General features: G+C 42.2%; 1 protein-coding gene across 1 annotated transcript in view; it reads right to left on the bottom strand.

The window, feature by feature from the left end:
- The window catches only part of LOC112236314 (KH domain-containing, RNA-binding, signal transduction-associated protein 2), a 129,503-nt gene that overhangs the window by 2,892 nt on the left and 106,706 nt on the right, over positions 1-19,905 (bottom strand). Inside the window, exons 7-8 of the mRNA XM_042306262.1 lie at positions 3,400-3,482; positions 1,941-1,999 (exon numbers count right to left, since the gene is read on the bottom strand). Coding sequence (XP_042162196.1) covers positions 1,941-1,999; positions 3,400-3,482 — 142 coding nt within the window. The remainder of the gene's footprint in view (positions 1-1,940; positions 2,000-3,399; positions 3,483-19,905) is intronic.

The raw sequence follows: 19,905 nt of genomic DNA, 5'->3' as shown, positions 1-19,905 counted from the left end.
TGGTTAAGTATGCAGTGTCATACTCCTTTAATGATCAATTAGCCTCTTCATAACAGCTGTGGTGTCATCATGCATCATGTGCTGGGGATCAAGGCTCCATGAAGCCCGCAGAACATAAAATACAGAGCAGTGTGCCCCTAGACACACCTGTATGCCCTCATCCACATTTCATACCAAGTAATAAGACCAAGTCATTCTTTTTCTACGGGCAATACTGCGTCACATGAGACTATTACACGTTTAAGGCAAGACCATGCAACTTGTTGTCACATGGGATCGGGCTACAGCTGCTGGGGGAGGTGGAAATGGGTTATGCTAATACAGGCTATTCAAACCATAGAAAATCATTGTCATATCTCGGGCGTTAATCGTTCTAAACAAGGGCATGCATGTCCATGGGAGCATTCTCAGGTCCTTGTTTTCGGCTGCCATTACCACTGGGGCTACTGCTCTCAGCACAGTAAATTAATGACATGAGCGTTCTGTCCTCTGTCGGCTGAAAACTGAGCTCTGGCTCATTCAGGATGTCGCTCCTTTTTTAGAATTATATAAAGAGCACAGTCCTTCGCTGTGCAGAGTGCTGGTTCCATGGCACAAAGTATTGATGTAGCAGAAAATCAAATCATTTCCCTTTTGGTTTTTGTTGTGTCCACACTTCAGCACCCTGGTGCACAATTCATGTTGCTGATAATGAATGACCATTCTGTAGCAGACCCACTGTGGAAACCAGTTTCAGTGGAGAGCAGAGGGCTCAGAGAACCAGCTTCAGTGGAGAGCAGAGGGCTCAGAGAACCAGCTTCAGTGGAGAGCAGAGGGCTCAGTGAACCAGCTTCAGTGGAGAGCAGAGGGCTCAGTGAACCAGCTTCAGTGGAGAGCAGATGGCACAGAGAACCAGCTTCAGTGGAGAGCAGAGGACTCAGAGCCAAGAGAAGCAGCATCCCTGGTCCGGTATCCAATCTAATCCACAATGAGGGCACATGTTCAAAAAGCAGAACGCTGGCGGAATGTCCACCTCCATCTTTTCAACAGGCATCAGTCAGGCCTTTGGGCAATCACTGACACACCTTGTGCTGTGCTTCATCTCCAATCAAACCCTGGCCTGTAGCTAGCAGGCCAAAATGTACAATGGGCAATACATACAAACGCTGATCCTTGGACCTGAATGACCAGGCCTAGGCCAAAACTATGGGGCATCTTTCTTTATCTCTCATCTGTGAAACATTACCTCCTCTATGGAGAGTGATGGAGGAGCTGCCAGTACTCTCTAGTGAGGGCTCAGAGCCATGACTGTTTTTCATCAAAGCCTGGCAGGTAGTCAAACTTAAAGCCCACATGCAGTCTTTTTAATTTTAATTTTGAAATCTTCACTGTACTTGTAATAAATCACAGTGTGTGTTTATTTAATGAAAATAACTCCAAACATATTTTTATCATTTATTTTCCTCCTTTTACCATTGAAAATGCTCAGCTGTGTGTGCGTGTTGACACACATTTAAATATACAGTATGTACATACACAGCCCTGATAGGCCGATAGAACCATCTAGATTCTAGAGCCTACTCGCTTATCCCCTTAAAAGTAGGAGGATACATATACAGATGAGGATGACTGGTCATTGGTCAGAATAATCAGATCAGATTGTGATGTCATGCTGTGGGTAAAAATCTCTGAACACACTAAAATTCTAGGCATTTTATTTACACTAAAAGACCATTATCAGTGAAAATCAAGTTTGACTGCACTGCCTCTTTAAGGAAAGGAGAAGCTATAGAGGTTATATAATGGCGGTGGATTGAGGCCATGATAGCCTTGGTTTTAAAGAGCTCTCATCAATATTCAAGCTTTGGGAATAACACAGAGATATTGAGTCGGTTTGTGTCAATCATTTCAGGGCATTAGAACAGTATGAATAAAATAAGTCAAATGCGTTATGCTTTTACCGTAGTTGTTGTAGGCTTCGTCATTGGTTCCATGGCCATATTCGTAATATTCAGAAATGCTAAAATAGAGAAGAAGATCATTCAAAAACAATGTTGAGACAAAGAGGAGGATAATAACTTCCATTAGTCAAGCTCTTTACAAAGGGCAATGGGCCTGTCACTCATGCAGTACAGTTTATATTTGTTGAGAACATCACAGAGAGGATGAGTCGTCATTATAAAACCACAACCAACTACACCACCCTCTTATGGCAGCCTCACAGTAAACCGTGCAGCGATACTGTATTCCAAAATCGTTTTGGATGAACTGCCATCCTGATTGGCTGTCTATTAAAAATGGTACGGTTATTTAGAAGAGGGAAACATGGGGCGCTGATACTATAGGGCTGATAAAAAATACTGGTTGTGTTAGTCCAATATTTACAGTTCAAAAAGAAAAGAAAAGAAATCCTCTGATTAAACAGACTGTACATAGTGTTCATTCTTTAATCACCATGAATGAGTTGCGCTGTAGATTTAATTTGAAGTGATGTGTGAAGTACAGTATATGGATATACTATAAAAAATATATAAAGGAAACACATAGAGGTATAACTCTATGAATATGCAATAAGTTAAAAAGTGCTAAAAAGGGCTTATCTGAAACTGTCAAACTTCACCAAAAACCTTCTGAATAAGACAAAGTGCCCTCGGGGAGAGGTTGTTTCACAGTAATATTGCAAATACTCCAGCTAAGAACAAAAATCAATATGTTGGGGAAGAGGATAGACAAAGACTGAGAAATTGACAATGTTCTAAATGAATGAGAATGGTCTGTGTACCCAGTATGTGCATGTGTATTCAACTGAGTTTCATACTTAATCAAAATACATTTGACCTTGCAATAAGAGGAATGCTTAAAGGAAAAATTCAGCTGTTTTTATATCAATATAAAATAATTTCTGTGTAACAATTAATACCTTACTGTAAAAAACAAATTCTCAAGCAAGAATTTTGCAAGGACTGGTCTGAGATGGGAGGGGAAAACTGAAAAATAGCTGTTATTGGCAGAGGTTTGGAACTCTCTTTGTTTTTGGTCTGTTAACATTAACCAATTTACCTCATGGATTTGTGTGTATTGTTTTGTATTGTTAGGTATTACTGTACTGTTGGCGCTAGAAAAACACAAGCACACACCTACGATAACATCTGCAAAATATATGTCCACGACCAATACATTTGGATTTGATGTCACCATAGAAAGCCAAAACACCCACCCATACAAACCTGCTGATTAGAAGGTCCTGTGTAGATTGCATTTTCAAACAGCAACTATCAGGAAATAACACTGATCCCATTTCTTCACTTTTTTCCAGAGTTAGTTTCATCAGTTGTCGTACAACATAATACAAGAGAAACATCATTTTGACTGCACTGGGCCTTTAAGTAAGCACAGCATGCCTTCTGATCACTAACTCACCTCTTTGACTGATTGCTGTAGTTCTCCTCATAGGCATCATAACTCTGGTCATCATATTCACCGTCATATCCATCATCATAGCCCTGCGGGTCAAAGAAAAAGTAAGCATGCGACCTAAGAAAACTCTGACTATGTACAAGCAGCTTTTTTCAAACCTATCAGGAGTCTAATTGTTTAGGGTTGGGACATTTAAAAAAAAATCAATGCTTTAATTACATTGGCAAAAGATCTCTGTTACACATAGAGCCCCTGAATGGGAGGGGTGACAACATTAAATCATGTCTAACACAGACTATTGATTAAGGTTTGCAGGGAAGCTGTCTTGCTAGCAGGGTGTACCAGACAACGTTCTCCTCTGACCGTGATCCAACACACATACAACCTTTACTATTGATCAGTGACTATAGTAATGATCAACACAGAGAATGAAGGAACTTTTCTATAGACCTGCCGCTCAATGAGCAGCTCACAGATTACTGCACCTGTACATAGCCCACCGATAATTTAGCCCAAACAACTACCTCTTTCCCAACTGTATTTCATTTTAATTTATTTATTTATTTTGCTCCTTTGCACCCCATTATTTTTATTTCTACTTTGCACATTCTTCCATTGCAAAACTACCATTCCAGTGTTTTACTTGCTATATTGTATTTACTTTGCCACCATGGCCTTTTTTTGCCTTTACCTCCCTTCTCACCTCATTTGCTCACATTGTATATAGACTTGTTTATACTGTATTATTGACTGTATGTTTGTTTTACTCCATGTGTAACTCTGTGTCATTGTATCTGTCGAACTGCTTTGCTTTATCTTGGCCAGGTCGCAATTGTAAATGAGAACTTGTTCTCAACTTGCCTACCTGGTTAAATAAAGGTAAAATAAATAAAATAAATAAAAAATGAAGTACACAGTAATACTGAAGTAAAAATAACAATAAATATATATATATGGTAACAGTCAAACGTTTGGACACACCTACTCATTCAAGGGGTTTTCTTTTTTCTTTACTATTTTCTACATTGTACAATAATAGTGAAGACATGAAATTATGAAATAACACATATTTCCATAGTCATGTAGTAACCCCAAAAAAGTGTTAAACAAATCAAAATATATTTTATATTTGAGATTCTTCAAAGAAGCCACCATTTGCCTTGATGACAGCTTTGAAAATTCATACAAAAAGGAGTATTTTACTGCCCTTTCCTTCCTTACTATTTAGTTAAAGTCCACACTACAACACAGTCTATTCTCAGTTTTCTGTTTCTGTAGTTGTTGAAACAACACTTGTCATCCTTGAGTCATGATTGTGAAACACTTTCTTCAGACTCCACTGTCAAAAACACACACAATTCCCAGAGACCGATTGTTTCAGCAACAGTCCTCTTATTTTAGGTCTAATATATATATATATGATAATGTATGCCGTAAAGTCTACCTAGACACCGGGGAAGACCGTACAATAGGCATACATTATCTCTTCCTTTAATGAGCCTGGCAGCAGACAGTCGGTGTTCACATTATGACACGTCTGTTGAAGCAGACCCACAGGCTCCAGGCTGAGCTACTCATTTCAAAGCTGCTGTTTAATCCTCTCTGCTGTCACTGCCATGTGTATTTCTGGCCCTGCTATCTCCTCTGTCACATTTCTGAAGATGAAGCCATTCTAATCGGATGGATCTCGCTTATTTAAAGCTTTTTGCTTGGTGTTCAAAGTGCCTAATTTATGTCAATCATCATCGTTCTGTAATCTCCCCGGTCTTCTAATCCTTGTACACTGGAAAAGTCTGACATTGCAAAACATAGTCTGCCATCACAGTAAAATAGTTTTCTCTTCCTTTTGGTCGATTTAATAGCTTCAATATTCATCGAAGTTGGAGGATCTATTACAGTAGTTATAGATCTACTATAAATATAAGTATTTCAATTTAACTGATAATGATAAACACTTTGCATTCACAGCAAGTGTTTGTCACCGTCAGTACGACGTTAAATCATAGAAAGTCATGAGCATCATCTGACTGTTGTAATAACCAATCACAGCAAGTGTTTGTCACCGTCAGTACGACGTTAAATCATAGAAAGTCATGAGCATCATCTGACTGTTGTAATAACTTATCAGAGCAAGTGTTTGTCACCGTCAGTACGACATTAAATCATAGAAAGTCATGAGCATCATCTGACTGTTGTAATAATCTATCACAGCAAGTGTTTGTCACCGTCAGTACGACGTTAAATCATAGAAAGTCATGAGCATCATCTGACTGTTGTAATAACCTATCAGAGCAAGTGTTTGTCACCGTCAGTACGACCTTAAATCATAGAAAGTCATGAGCATCATCTGACTGTTGTAATAATCTATCACAGCAAGTGTTTGTCACCATCAGTATGACCTTAAATCATAGAAAGTCATGAGCATCATCTGACTGTTGTAATAATCTATCACAGCAAGTGTTTGTCACCGTCAGTACGACGTTAAATCATAGAAAGTCATGAGCATCATCTGACTGTTGTAATAACCTATCAGAGCAAGTGTTTGTCACCGTCAGTACGACGTTAAATCATAGAAAGTCATGAGCATCATCTGACTGTTGTAATAACCTATCAGAGCAAGTGTTTGTCACCGTCAGTACGACGTTAAATCATAGAAAGTCATGAGCATCATCTGACTGTTGTAATAACCAATCAGAGCAAGTGTTTGTCACCGTCAGTACGACGTTAAATCATAGAAAGTCATGAGCATCATCTGACTGTTGTAATAACCTATCAGAGCAAGTGTTTGTCACCGTCAGTACGACATTAAATCATAGAAAGTCATGAGCATCATCTGACTGTTGTAATAACCTATCAGAGCAAGTGTTTGTCACCATCAGTACGACCTTAAATCATAGAAAGTCATGAGCATCATCTGACTGTTGTAATAACCTATCAGAGCAAGTGTTTGTCACCATCAGTATGACCTTAAATCATAGAAAGTCATGAGCATCATCTGACTGTTGTAATAATCTATCACAGCAAGTGTTTGTCACCGTCAGTACGACGTTAAATCATAGAAAGTCATGAGCATCATCTGACTGTTGTAATAACCTATCAGAGCAAGTGTTTGTCACCGTCAGTACGACATTAAATCATAGAAAGTCATGAGCATCATCTGACTGTTGTAATAATCTATCACAGCAAGTGTTTGTCACCATCAGTATGACCTTAAATCATAGAAAGTCATGAGCATCATCTGACTGTTGTAATAATCTATCACAGCAAGTGTTTGTCACCGTCAGTACGACGTTAAATCATAGAAAGTCATGAGCATCATCTGACTGTTGTAATAACCTATCAGAGCAAGTGTTTGTCACCGTCAGTACGACGTTAAATCATAGAAAGTCATGAGCATCATCTGACTGTTGTAATAACCTATCAGAGCAAGTGTTTGTCACCGTCAGTACGACATTAAATCATAGAAAGTCATGAGCATCATCTGACTGTTGTAATAACCAATCAGAGCAAGTGTTTGTCACCGTCAGTACGACGTTAAATCATAGAAAGTCATGAGCATCATCTGACTGTTGTAATAACCTATCAGAGCAAGTGTTTGTCACCGTCAGTACGACATTAAATCATAGAAAGTCATGAGCATCATCTGACTGTTGTAATAACCTATCAGAGCAAGTGTTTGTCACCGTCAGTACGACGTTAAATCATAGAAAGTCATGAGCATCATCTGACTGTTGTAATAACCTATCAGAGCAAGTGTTTGTCACCGTCAGTACGACATTAAATCATAGAAAGTCATGAGCATCATCTGACTGTTGTAATAACCTATCAGAGCAAGTGTTTGTCACCGTCAGTACGACATTAAATCATAGAAAGTCATGAGCATCATCTGACTGTTGTAATAACCAATCAGAGCAAGTGTTTGTCACCGTCAGTACGACATTAAATCATAGAAAGTCATGAGCATCATCTGACTGTTGTAATAACCTATCAGAGCAAGTGTTTGTCACCGTCAGTACGACCTTAAATCATAGAAAGTCATGAGCATCATCTGACTGTTGTAATAATCTATCAGAGCAAGTGTTTGTCACCGTCAGTACGACATTAAATCATAGAAAGTCATGAGCATCATCTGACTGTTGTAATAACCTATCAGAGCAAGTGTTTGTCACCGTCAGTATGACATTAAATCATAGAAAGTCATGAGCATCATCTGACTGTTATAATAACCTATCAGAGCAAGTGTTTGTCACCATCAGTACGACATTAAATCATAGAAAGTCATGAGCATCATCTGACTGTTGTAATAACCAATCAGAGCAAGTGTTTGTCACCGTCAGTACGACATTAAATCATAGAAAGTCATGAGCATCATCTGACTGTTATAATAACCTATCAGAGCAAGTGTTTGTCACCATCAGTACGACATTAAATCATAGAAAGTCATGAGCATCATCTGACTGTTGTAATAACCAATCAGAGCAAGTGTTTGTCACCGTCAGTACGACATTAAATCATAGAAAGTCATGAGCATCATCTGACTGTTGTAATAACCAATCAGAGCAAGTGTTTGTCACCGTCAGTACGACATTAAATCATAGAAAGTCATGAGCATCATCTGACTGTTGTAATAACCAATCAGAGCAAGTGTTTGTTGCTGCAATGATAATCCTGCAGTACTAATCTTCACCAAATATATTAATAACAATACTCTCCAACTACAGGGCATTCAGAAAGTTTTCACACACCTTGACTTTTTCCACATTTTGTTGTGTTACAGCCTGAATTTAAAATGGATTCAATTGTGTTTTTTTTTGTGTCAATTGGCCCCCTTAATGTCAAAGTGGAATTATGTTTTTCGATTTCCTTTAAAACAAATTAAAAATGAAAAGCGGAAATGTCTTGAGTCAATAAGTATTCAATCCCTTTTTTATGGCAAGCCTAAATAAGTTCAGGAGTAAATATTTGCTTAACAAGTTGCATAATAAATGGCATGAACTCACTCTTCGTGCAATAATAGTATTTAACATGATTTTTGAATGAGGTCCCTCAGTCGAGAAGTGAATTTCAAACACAGATTCAAACACAGATTCAACCACAGGGTTGACCAGGGAGGTATACCAATGCCTCACAAAGAAGGACACCCCCCCATCCACACCCCCATCCACATCGATGGAACAGTAGTGGAGAGGGTAGCAAGTTTTAAGTTCCTCGGCATACACATCACAGACAAACTGAATTGGTCCACTCACACAGACAGCATCGTGAGGAAGGCGCAGCAGCGCCTCTTCAACCTCAGGAGGCTGAAGAAATTCGGCTTGTCACCAAAAGCACTCACAAACTTCTACAGATGCACAATCGAGAGCATCCTGGCGGGCTGTATCACCGCCTGGTATGGCAACTGCACCGCCCTCAACCGTAAGGCTCTCCAGAGGGTAGTGAGGTCTGCACAACGCATCACCGGGGGCAAACTACCTGCCCTCCAGGACACCTACACCACCCGATGCTACAGGAAGGCCATAAAGATCATCAAGGACATCAACCACCCGAGCCACTGCCTGTTCACCCCGCTGTCATCCAGAAGGCGAGGTCAGTACAGGTGCATCAAAGCTGGGACCGAGAGACTGAAAAACAGCTTCTATCTCAAGGCCATCAGACTGTTAAACAGCCACCACTAACATTGAGTGGCTACTGCCAACACACTGTCAATGACACTGACTCTACTCCAGCCACTTTAATCATGGGAATTGATGGGAAATGATGTAAATATATCACTAGCCACTTTAAACAATGCTACCTTATATAATGTTACTTACCCTACATTATTCATCTCATATGCATACGTAGATACTGTACTCTATATCATCGACTGCATCCTTATGTAATACATGTATCACTAGCCACTTTAACTATGCCACCTGGTTTACATACTCATTTCATATGTATATACTGTACTCGATATCATCTACTGTATCTTGCCTATGCTGCTCTGTACCATCACTCATTCATATATCCTTATGTACATATTCTTTATCCCCTTACACTGTGTATAAGACAGTAGTTTTTTGGAATTGTTAGTTAGATTACTTGTTCGTTATTACTGCATTGTCGGAACTAGAAGCACAAGCATTTCGCTACACTCGCATTAACATCTGCTAACCATGTGTATGTGACAAATAAAATTTGATTTGATTTGATTTGATTTGATAGATGGGTAAAAAAGAAAAGCAGAGATTGAACATCCCTTTGGAGCATAAACTGCTGTTTAATCCAGACTGCTGTCACTGCCATCTGTATTTTTTGAGCATGGTGAAGTTATTCATTACACTTTGGATGATGTATCAATACAGCCAGCCACTACAAAGATACAGGCGTCCTTCCTAACTCAGTTGCTGGATGGGAAGGAAACCACTCAGGGATTTCCTCATGATGCCAATGGTGACTTTAAAACAGTTACAGAGTTTAATGGCTGTGATGGGAGAAAACTGAGGATGGATCACCAACATTGTAGTTATTCCACAATAGTAACATAATTGTCAGAATGAAAAGAAAAGAAGCCTGTACAGAATAAAAAATATTCCAAAACATGCATCCTGTTTGCAACAAGGCACTAAAGTAATACTGCAAAAAAATCATAGCTAAGAAATTCACTTTTTGTCCTGAATACAAAGTGCTACGTTTGGGGAAAATCCAATAACACATTACTGAGTACAACTCTCCATATTTTCACGGATAGTGGTGGCTGCATCATGTTATGTGTATGCTTGTAATCATTGAGGACGGGGGAGTTTTTCAGGATAAAAAATAAACGTAATGGAGCTAAGCATAGGCAAAATCCTAGATGAAAACCTGGTTCAGTCTGCTTCCATCATACACTTGGAGATGAATTCACCTTTCAGCAGGACAATAACATAAAACACAAGGCCAAATCTACATTGGAGTTGCTTACCAAGAGCTTGAAGAATTTTGAAAACAATAATGGTTAAATGTTGCACAGTCCAGATGTGGAAAGCTCTTAGAGACTTACCCATAAAAGACACACAGCTGTAATGGCTGCCAAAGGTGCTTCTACAAAGTATTGACTCAGGGGTGTGAATACTTATATAAATGAGATATTTCTGTTTAATTTTCAATAAATTAGCAAACATTTCCAAAAACATGGTTTCATTTTTTCATTATGGGGTATTGTGTGTATTTAATCCTTCTTGAATTCAGGCTGTAACACAACAAAATGTGGAATAAGTCTGCTTTATTGTTATGGAAACAAAATTTCTGCCAAGACTTCCATGCTAGAATACTCAACAGCTGCCTATTGAGACAGTCATCATAAAACAAATGAAATAATTCCCTTCCCTCACAGCTGCTTGTAATAAATATGAAATAACATCCTCTATTTGGTGTTGTTGGCTTTGCCATTACTGTTATAAACCCATGCTAGAGAGGGGAAAAGTTGCCAATGAAGCTACAGACTACTGCGATACCGCCTGCCTCTTTTGTTGGCTCAAGCCGATTTAAATTCTGCTTTGGGCTCTTATGTGGCTTTATAAGAGAATGAACATGGATTTGACTTAATTAAAGTTAGGAATTGTGTCAGGGATTAAGTTGTTCAGGGGATCTTATGCCACTTCCTCTCTCTATGAGTCTGTTCCCATAATGACAGGGTCAGAGACCTACCTAGCTCACTAATTGACCGTTTTGTTAGCGTACCCGGCAGACAGAATACTCCACATCGCCTCGGCACTGTCCGCCGCTGACATGTAAAACCAGTCAGGGGAGACAGACGTCCAGGATGATGTCAATTCTGCAATTACATATTACCGCAATTTCAAGGTTATCATGTATCTGCGTTGTGAGAAGATGGAATATAATTTTCCCTACATTCTCTAGACATTATTCTCATGCTGAGGTCCTATTTTTATTTGGTGACAGATTATTCTCACTCAATACAAACAGTATATAAAATAATACTTCTTTAGTTTGAACAAACTATTGTTGAAGTCTTTCAATGGACAAAAAACAATAAAAAATGAAACTGTGGCCTTATAAGTGAGCGTTTAAGGCCACAATAGGATTTCAAAGATGAGATACGTTCTAGCAGCATTGATTGGATACTGTCCTGCTACAGTATATTGTGTCAATATCACTTATCTATAAAGTACATGTTTGTTTACAGAGCCCGGGATTTTCACCTCGCTGACCTTAACATGTCTTACAAGGCTCCATGCATAATGGGTGCTGCGGTCGGCCGCGCCCTCTTGTTAATGAAACCTGATCCTTATATTTCAACACTCATTTGGAAAACCAATTAACGCTGGTGCTATTGAACAGGCCAGGAGGAAATAAATCAAGTATTAACACATGGGCTGGAGAGTCCTGGCTCACTGTAATTAGGAGATAAAGGCCTTCAGCTCTATGCTTCATTATCAATTGACAACCTGCGCGTCCCCTGACAGTGACTGATCTGCACACGGGGCTGCCTCTGAATGCAGAGCCCTGAAATGAGTGGTGGGTTCCTTTGTCTTTCTGCTGCAATCCAGTTTTTGTGGCTGCACGGACTTGATTTTACTCCTATGCATATTCAAGCGACACACTCCGCTTTACGCATTTCTCTTTTATTGCAGCATGTGAAGGACATAAAAAGGAAGTACTTCACAAGCAGTTATTCAGAGAGTTTTGAATCAAATTAGTAATTTAAAGTAACATAATAACAAAGACTAAAAACAAAGACTAAAAAACCTTCTGAACTAAGGTCCTTAGAGAGGAGCATTCTCATAACCAAATCATAACTGGTCTCATAGAAAAATTGGAATACGCTGTATTTGCATATTTGTTAGGTTTCTTTTGTAGTTTTCCAACTCTAAGGCTGTTAGGAATCCCTTGGATTACAACTGATACCAAGGCTTTTGGGTATTCCGCTTAGTTCTAAGTCAGTATATAAAGTTATTAATCAATCTACCTGAGGTGTGTGTCTTACTTGTGTTTTATTAAACAGGGAGTTGTGCATGGAGAATCACATTTCCATAATTAGTTCATCTCACAAATGGGAACTCAGCAGTGTAACCAAGCCTATTGTTAAAAAGCAATTACTCCAGATGTGCATGTCATCCTTAGGTAGCCCAAGAAAAGCTATTTTGTTCCATTTTGTCATGCATGGTGTTTCTAGAAGGCGAGCTTGATTTTTCCGTATGTAGAATAGTGAGCTTACAACATAGTGTGCATAAAAGAGCTACATCAATATCTGCCACCACATTTGAGAAATACACACATCAGAATCTCACGTATCTTAGAAAACCATTGAATAGATCATATTGCGCCCCAACAGATCCATAGATTATGCAATCTTTATTGCACTCCACACTGCGGTACCGGAGCCAAAAGGCTCTGGGACCAAAAGGCTCGTGAACAGCTTCTAACCCCAAGCCATAAGACTAATGAAGGTTAAGCAAATGGCTACCTGGACTATTTACATTGACCCCCTATCTTTTCCCCTGACTCTCCTGCACTAGCTCTATGCACACTCAATGGACTCTACCCACACACACTACACTGACACACACTCACACATACTACACTGACACACACACACACACACTGACACACACACACTACATACACACTACTACACACTACACACACTACACACACACACACACACACACACACACACACACACACACACACACACACACACACACACACACACACACACACACACACACTCTGCTGCTACTCTGTTTATTATCTATCTGGATTGCCTTGTTACTTTTACCCCAACCTACATGTACATATTACCTCAATAACCTCAACACCTCGTACCCCTGCACATTGACTCTGTACTGATACTCCTTGTATATACCCTCTTTATTGATATTTCATTGTTTTATCATATCCTTTTTTTGTGCAAATGTTTCTTACTTTTGAACTCTGCATTGTTTGGAAATGCTTGTAAGTAAAGATTTCACAGAATTTGTCGCATTTGACAACAACTATTTGATTTGATTTTCGAGCAAAGAATCTGTGCCACTTCCACAGTGTGACCTTGTGCTATAATGTATTTATTCTGTTCTGGATAAATATATATTTTCTTCAAAGCCTCTCCAAGCCCTGCATTTAATTACATTTTGGCATCATTCTCTGTCTGTGTAGCCTCTGTTTTAAGAAATTCAATATTTTATTGTACTTTACCCATTTTTCTCCCCAATTGGTAGTTACAGTCTTGTCCCATCGCTGAAACTCCCCTACGGACTCGGGAGAGGCAAAAGTCAAGAGCCATGCGTCCTCCGAAACACAACCCTGCCAGACCACACTTCTCGCTTAACCTAGAAGCCAGCCACACCAACATGTCGGAGGAAACACTGTCCAGCTGGCAACCGAAGTCAGCTTGCATGCGCCTAGCCCACCACAAGGAGTTGTTAGAGCGTGATGGGACAAGGATGTCCCAACTGGCCAACCCCTCCCCTAACCCGGACAATGCTGGCCAATTGTGCGGCCGGCTATGACACAGCCTGGGATCGAACCCAGGGCTGCACTGCCTTAGACCGCTGCACCACTCGGGAGGCCCTCAACACGTTTTCTTTCATCCTTTCTCTTTCAGGTATATTATTTGTGGTCTAAGTGACAGAGTTTTCGATTTCGTTTATCAAGCACACATGAATCTATGGTGAGTGTACAAAACATGAAGAACACCTGCTCTTTCCATGACATAGACTGACCAGGTGAATCCAGGTGCAACTCAATATTAGGAAGGAGCTCTTCATGTTTTGAACACTCGGTGTATGTTATACTTGTGGTCTTGGTTTGGGTCTTGGCTAAAGATCTTGGTCAAAAGTGTTAAGCTTAGTTTAGGTCTGGATCAGACCTGGGTTCAAATACAGTTAAGTATTTCAATTAATTTCACATACATTTCAAAACAATTATTTGGATAGTTTTTGCTTTGATAAATACAAGTAATTGAACATTGGTTTAGGAAATCATTTGCAAAAGCATTGGCATGTATACTGAACAAAACTATGAACGCAAGATAATCCATCTACCTGACAGGTGTGGCATATTAAGAAGCTGATTAAACAGCATGATCATTATACAGGAGCACCTTGGGCTGGGGACAATAAAAGGCCACTCTAAAATGTGCTGTTTAGTCACACAACAATATGCCTGTAGCTTTGAGAGAGCGTGCAATTGGCATGCGGACTGCAGGAATGTCCACCAGAGCTGTCCAGAGAATTTAATTTAATTTCTCTACCACATTCAACGTTGTTTTAGAGAATTTGGCAGTACGTCCAATCAGCCTCACAACCGCAGACCAAGTGTAACCATTCCAGTCCAGGACCTCCACTTACGGCTTCTTCACCTGCGGGATCGTCTGAGACCAGTCACCCAGAAAGCTGATGAAACTGAGGAGTATTTCTGTCTGTAATAAAGCTCTTTTGTGGGGAAAAAATAATTCTGTTGGCTGGGCCTGGCTCGCCAGTGGGTGGGCTTGGCTCCCCAGTGGCTGGGCCTGGCTCCCCAGTGGGTGGGCTTGGCTCCCCAGTGGCTGGGCCTGGCTCCCCAGTGGCTGGGCTTGGCTCCCCAGTGGGTGGGCCTGGCTCCCCAGTGGGTGGGCCTGGCTCCCCAGTGGGTGGGCTTGGCTCCCCAGTGGCTGGGCCTGGCTCCCCAGTGGGTGGGCCTGGCTCCCCAGTGGGTGGGCTTGGCTCCCCAGTGGCTGGGCCTGGCTCCCCAGTGGGTGGGCCTGGCTCCCCAGTGGGTGGGCTTGGCTCCCCAGTGGCTGGGCCTGGCTCCCCAGTGGCTGGGCCTGGCTCCCCAGTGGCTGGGCCTGGCTCCCCAGTGGGCGGGCCTGGCTCCTCAGTGGGTGAGCTTGGCTCCCCAGTGGGCAGGCCTGGCTCCCCAGTGGCTGGGCCTGGCTCCCCAGTGGCTGGGCTTGGCTCCCCAGTGGGTGGGCCTGGCTCCCCAGTGGCTGGGCCTGGCTCCCCAGTGGCTGGGCCTGGCTCCCCAGTGGCTGGGCCTGGCTCCCCAGTGGCTGGGCTTGGCTCCCCAGTGGGTGGGCTTGGCTCCCCAGTGGGTGGGCCTGGCTCCTCAGTGGGTGAGCTTGGCTCCCCAGTGGCTGGGCCTGGCTCCCCAGTGGCTGGGCCTGGCTCCCCAGTGGCTGGGCTTGGCTCCCCAGTGGCTGGGCTTGGCTCCCCAGTGGGTGGGCTTGGCTCCCCAGTGGGTGGGCTTGGCTCCCCAGTGGCTGGGCCTGGCTCCCCAGTGGCTGGGCCTGGCTCCCCAGTGGCTGGGCCTGGCTCCCCAATGGCTGGGCTTGGCTCCCCAGTGGGTGGGCTTGGCTCCCCAGTGGCTGGGCCTGGCTCCCCAGTGGGTGGGCCTGGCTCCCCAGTGGGTGGGCCTGGCTCCCCAGTGGGTGGGCTTGGCTCCCAGTGGGCGGGCCTGGCTCCCCAGTGGGTGGGCCTGGCTCCCCAGTGGGTGGGCCTGGCTCCCCAGTGGGTGGGCTTGGCTCCCCAGTGGGCGGGCCCGGCTCCCCAGTGGGCGGGCCCGGCTCCCCAGTGGGTGGGCCCGGCTCCCCAGTGGGCGGGCTTGGCTCCCAGGCCCACCCATGGCTGCACCCTTCCCAGTAATGTGAACTCCATAGATTAGGGCCTAATTCATTTTTCAATTGACTGTTTTCCTGATATGAACTTTAACTCAGTAAAAACGTTGAAATTGTTCCATGTTGCATTAATATTTTTGTTCAGTGTATTTGAAAGTACTCAAATACACCGACAAGTGCATTTTCAAATACAAATATTTCAATACTCCATGAATTTGAACCCAATTTTAAAATTGACTAATATGTTTAAGACAGTGTATGAAAATACTTTCAAATACGTCAAATAGCAGTAGTTGATTTGGCCAAATGAAAAATAAATAAATACAGAAAGTAAGTATTGAAAATGGTCTGGTCTGGGTCTCAAGAAGTCTGCTCTAGATCTTGTTGTGTACTGGTACTGGTGTGGTTCTGGGTCTGGGTCTCAAGAAGTCTGCTCTAGATCTTGTTGTGTACTGGTACTGGTGTGGTTCTGGGTCTGGGTCTCAAGAAGTCTGCTCTAGATCTTGTTGTGTACTGGTACTGGTGTGGTTCTGGGTCTGGGTCTCAAGAAGTCTGCTTTAGATCTTGTTGTGTACTGGTACTGGTGTGGTTCTGGGTCTGGGTCTCAAGAAGTCTGCTCTAGATCTTGTTGTGTACTGGTACTGGTGTGGTTCTGGGTCTGGGTCTCAAGAAGTCTGCTCTAGATCTTGTTGTGTACTGGTACTGGTGTGGTTCTGGGTCTGAAGGGGTCTATTATGAAGCCCAAATCATGGAATCCTAATCGTAACACTGACCAAAAACTTTAGTGATGCTCTGAATTGTTTAGAAACAATTATTTCGGCCACTGTCAGTTCTGCAATAGTTGGCAAGACAGTAAATTAGCTTGATGAAACATCAAACTACCGCATTAGCTCTGAAGTGAGTGAATTCACAAAATAGCCGGATCAATTTAGTCATTTTATGTTATTGTTTGGTTGAAAGTGGGAGTGGGTGACAGTGAAAGCAGGAAAATAACCCGGCTTCAGCTGTGCTGATCCACGGAAGAGCTATGATTAACTAGATTTCAGCAAGTGGATTTGTTTAAACAAATAGGATGTGTAAATGTTTATTCATATTCTGTTACGGCATAAGCCCGATAAATCTACAGGTTAGAAAACAACAATTCGTATGCAGATCAATTATATAGACTGCAACTCGAGAAAAGCATTGAAACACAAAGCACAACAATGAAGGAATATCTGTGCTGTCAAAACTAGTCAGGCATAGTAAAAATTGATTCATCTACTTGCACGTCGACTCCCGGTGTCGACTCCCATTTCTGGGTGTCAAGCTTCGATTCCGCTAGATTCAGTATTTTCAACAGAGAAAACGCATAGAGCCCCGAGTTGATTACCACTGAAGGAGCTAGAAAGTTTACTAGATAGCTACAGTAGTTTCCGTGGTAACCAAACATGCTTGTTAGTTTTAGCTGATCAGTCCTAGCTTGCTTTTATGAAAATCGATTTCAACAATACCAATGTTTTCAAATGGACTTTTGCTTTAAAAAGCAGCTAAATCAAAACATGTACTGTAAGAATGAACTATATACAGTATATCCATTGAATGGTACCGTGCCGATATATTGTGCGTTATAAGGAAATCATGCGTGCTCTACAATGCCCTTCTAGTATTCAACAATGACATGGTATAAAGAGCAATAATAGTACCTTGAAATTCAACAACTCTCTTTCTCTCTCTGTAGCTATGCATTGCAGCTGTGGATCAATGCTATCCCTAACAGGTGCGATCATGGTCATTTTAACAGTATCAGTTTCATGAGGGAGACTGACAATTTGACAGAGGCCATCAATCATAGCTTCCTCTGGAGAAATTCCCGTCATGCCACGATGAGCGTGCTCTGTGTTTGTCCTGTATATTCAATATTCAGCACATACAGTATGTCTTCACAAAGACAAAAAGAAGAAAAAACACAGACACTTGTTGTTGATTCCTCATGACCGTGACTATAATCTGCACTCGCACCAAGGAGAAGGAGGTGGTGTAACGCATCACAGCATCATGTATACTTCAGTGGGAAAAACAGACCTCCACCTTACAGAGAGAGAGGTCTGCCTACACTCTGGGAGGAACACTCGGAGAGAAAATTGAGTACTGGCGTAGAGGATAGAGCAAGGTGAGATTCATAGGGGGGCAAAATAGGAGGAAAACATTTTCAGGACAAACTCCTTCATTCTTTAATCCTCTGGTATCTGTCTCTGCGCTCCCATCGTCGCTCCCAACCCCCAATTACTGGGGAGAAAAATGTCCAGATTTTTGCCTCTCAAGAAATACACAGGCTCTCTGTCAGAACTCAATTCGGTTTTGGTAATGAGGCTGTGCTTGTGCATTTCCCCATGCAAACAGGCCAATCTGCCAATTGCCAGCGCACACAAGGGCTTTGAATATCGGGAAAGCTCGGTGGAAATTGACTGGTAAAAATGTAGCTATTTTCATGAGGTCACAACTCAGTGTTCACCTTTGAAAGTCCCGAAATGGGAGGGATTTATTTTATATAACATTTTAAAATTGTTCTTCATCTGTAGGCCACGTACTCATTATCATTATATTTTATAAAGTACATCTTTTTTCTATTTAATCGAGTGGTAATGTGATTTTAGTTATATGAACACAAACAACTTGTCCACAACAAGGATGGGGTTGAATGAAGTCTACCCTTTAAAGTCTGTGCTTCATCGCTGTTTCATTCTATTAAAAACAAACAACTATGTTTTAAGTGAGAAGTAGACACTGGTCTGAAGCCAAAAAAAAGGGAAATTCATGAGCACCACAATGCGTATTTCACCCATGCTCTACCAAGGTTTTCCAGCACCACCATGCGTATTTCACCCATGCTCTACCAAGGTTTTCCAGCACCACAATGCGTATTTCACCCATGCTCTACCAAGGTTTTCCAGCACCACCATGCGTATTTCACCCATGCTCTACCAAGGTTTTCCAGCACGACAATGCGTATTTCACCCATGCTCTACCAAGGTTTTCCAGCACCACCATGCGTATTTCACCCATGCTCTACCAAGGTTTTCCAGCACCACAATGCGTATTTCACCCATGCTCTACCAAGTTTTTCCAGCACCACCATGCGTATTTCACCCATGCTCTACCAAGGTTTTCCAGCACCACCATGCGTATTTCACCCATGCTCTACCAAGGTTTTCCAGCACCACCATGCGTATTTCACCCATGCTCTACCAAGGTTTTCCAGCACCACCATGCGTATTTCACCCATGCTCTACCAAGGTTTTCCAGCACCACCATGCGTATTTCACCCATGCTCTACCAAGGTTTTCCAGCACCACCATGCGTATTTCACCAATGCTCTACCAAGGTTTTCCAGCACCACCATGCGTATTTCACCCATGCTCTACCAAGGTTTTCCAGCACCACCATGCGTATTTCACCCATGCTCTACCAAGGTTTTCCAGCACCACCATGCGTATTTCACCCATGCTCTACCAAGGTTTTCCAGCACGACAATGCGTATTTCACCCATGCTCTACCAAGGTTTTCCAGCACCACCATGCGTATTTCACCCATGCTCTACCAAGGTTTTCCAGCACCACAATGCGTATTTCACCCATGCTCTACCAAGTTTTTCCAGCACCACCATGCGTATTTCACCCATGCTCTACCAAGGTTTTCCAGCACCACCATGCGTATTTCACCCATGCTCTACCAAGGTTTTCCAGCACCACCATGCGTATTTCACCCATGCTCTACCAAGGTTTTCCAGCACCACAATGCGTATTTCACCCATGCTCTACCAAGGTTTTCCAGCACCACCATGCGTATTTCACCCATGCTCTACCAAGGTTTTCCAGCACCACAATGCGTATTTCACCCATGCTCTACCAAGTTTTCCAGCACCACCATGCGTATTTCACCCATGCTCT

This window comes from Oncorhynchus tshawytscha, linkage group LG25 (assembly GCF_018296145.1).
Source record: "Oncorhynchus tshawytscha isolate Ot180627B linkage group LG25, Otsh_v2.0, whole genome shotgun sequence".
In the NCBI taxonomy this organism is placed as follows: domain Eukaryota; kingdom Metazoa; phylum Chordata; class Actinopteri; order Salmoniformes; family Salmonidae; genus Oncorhynchus; species Oncorhynchus tshawytscha.
The sequence above is the reverse complement of the archived record's forward strand: the minus strand, read 5'-3'. Positions and strand labels throughout refer to the sequence as shown.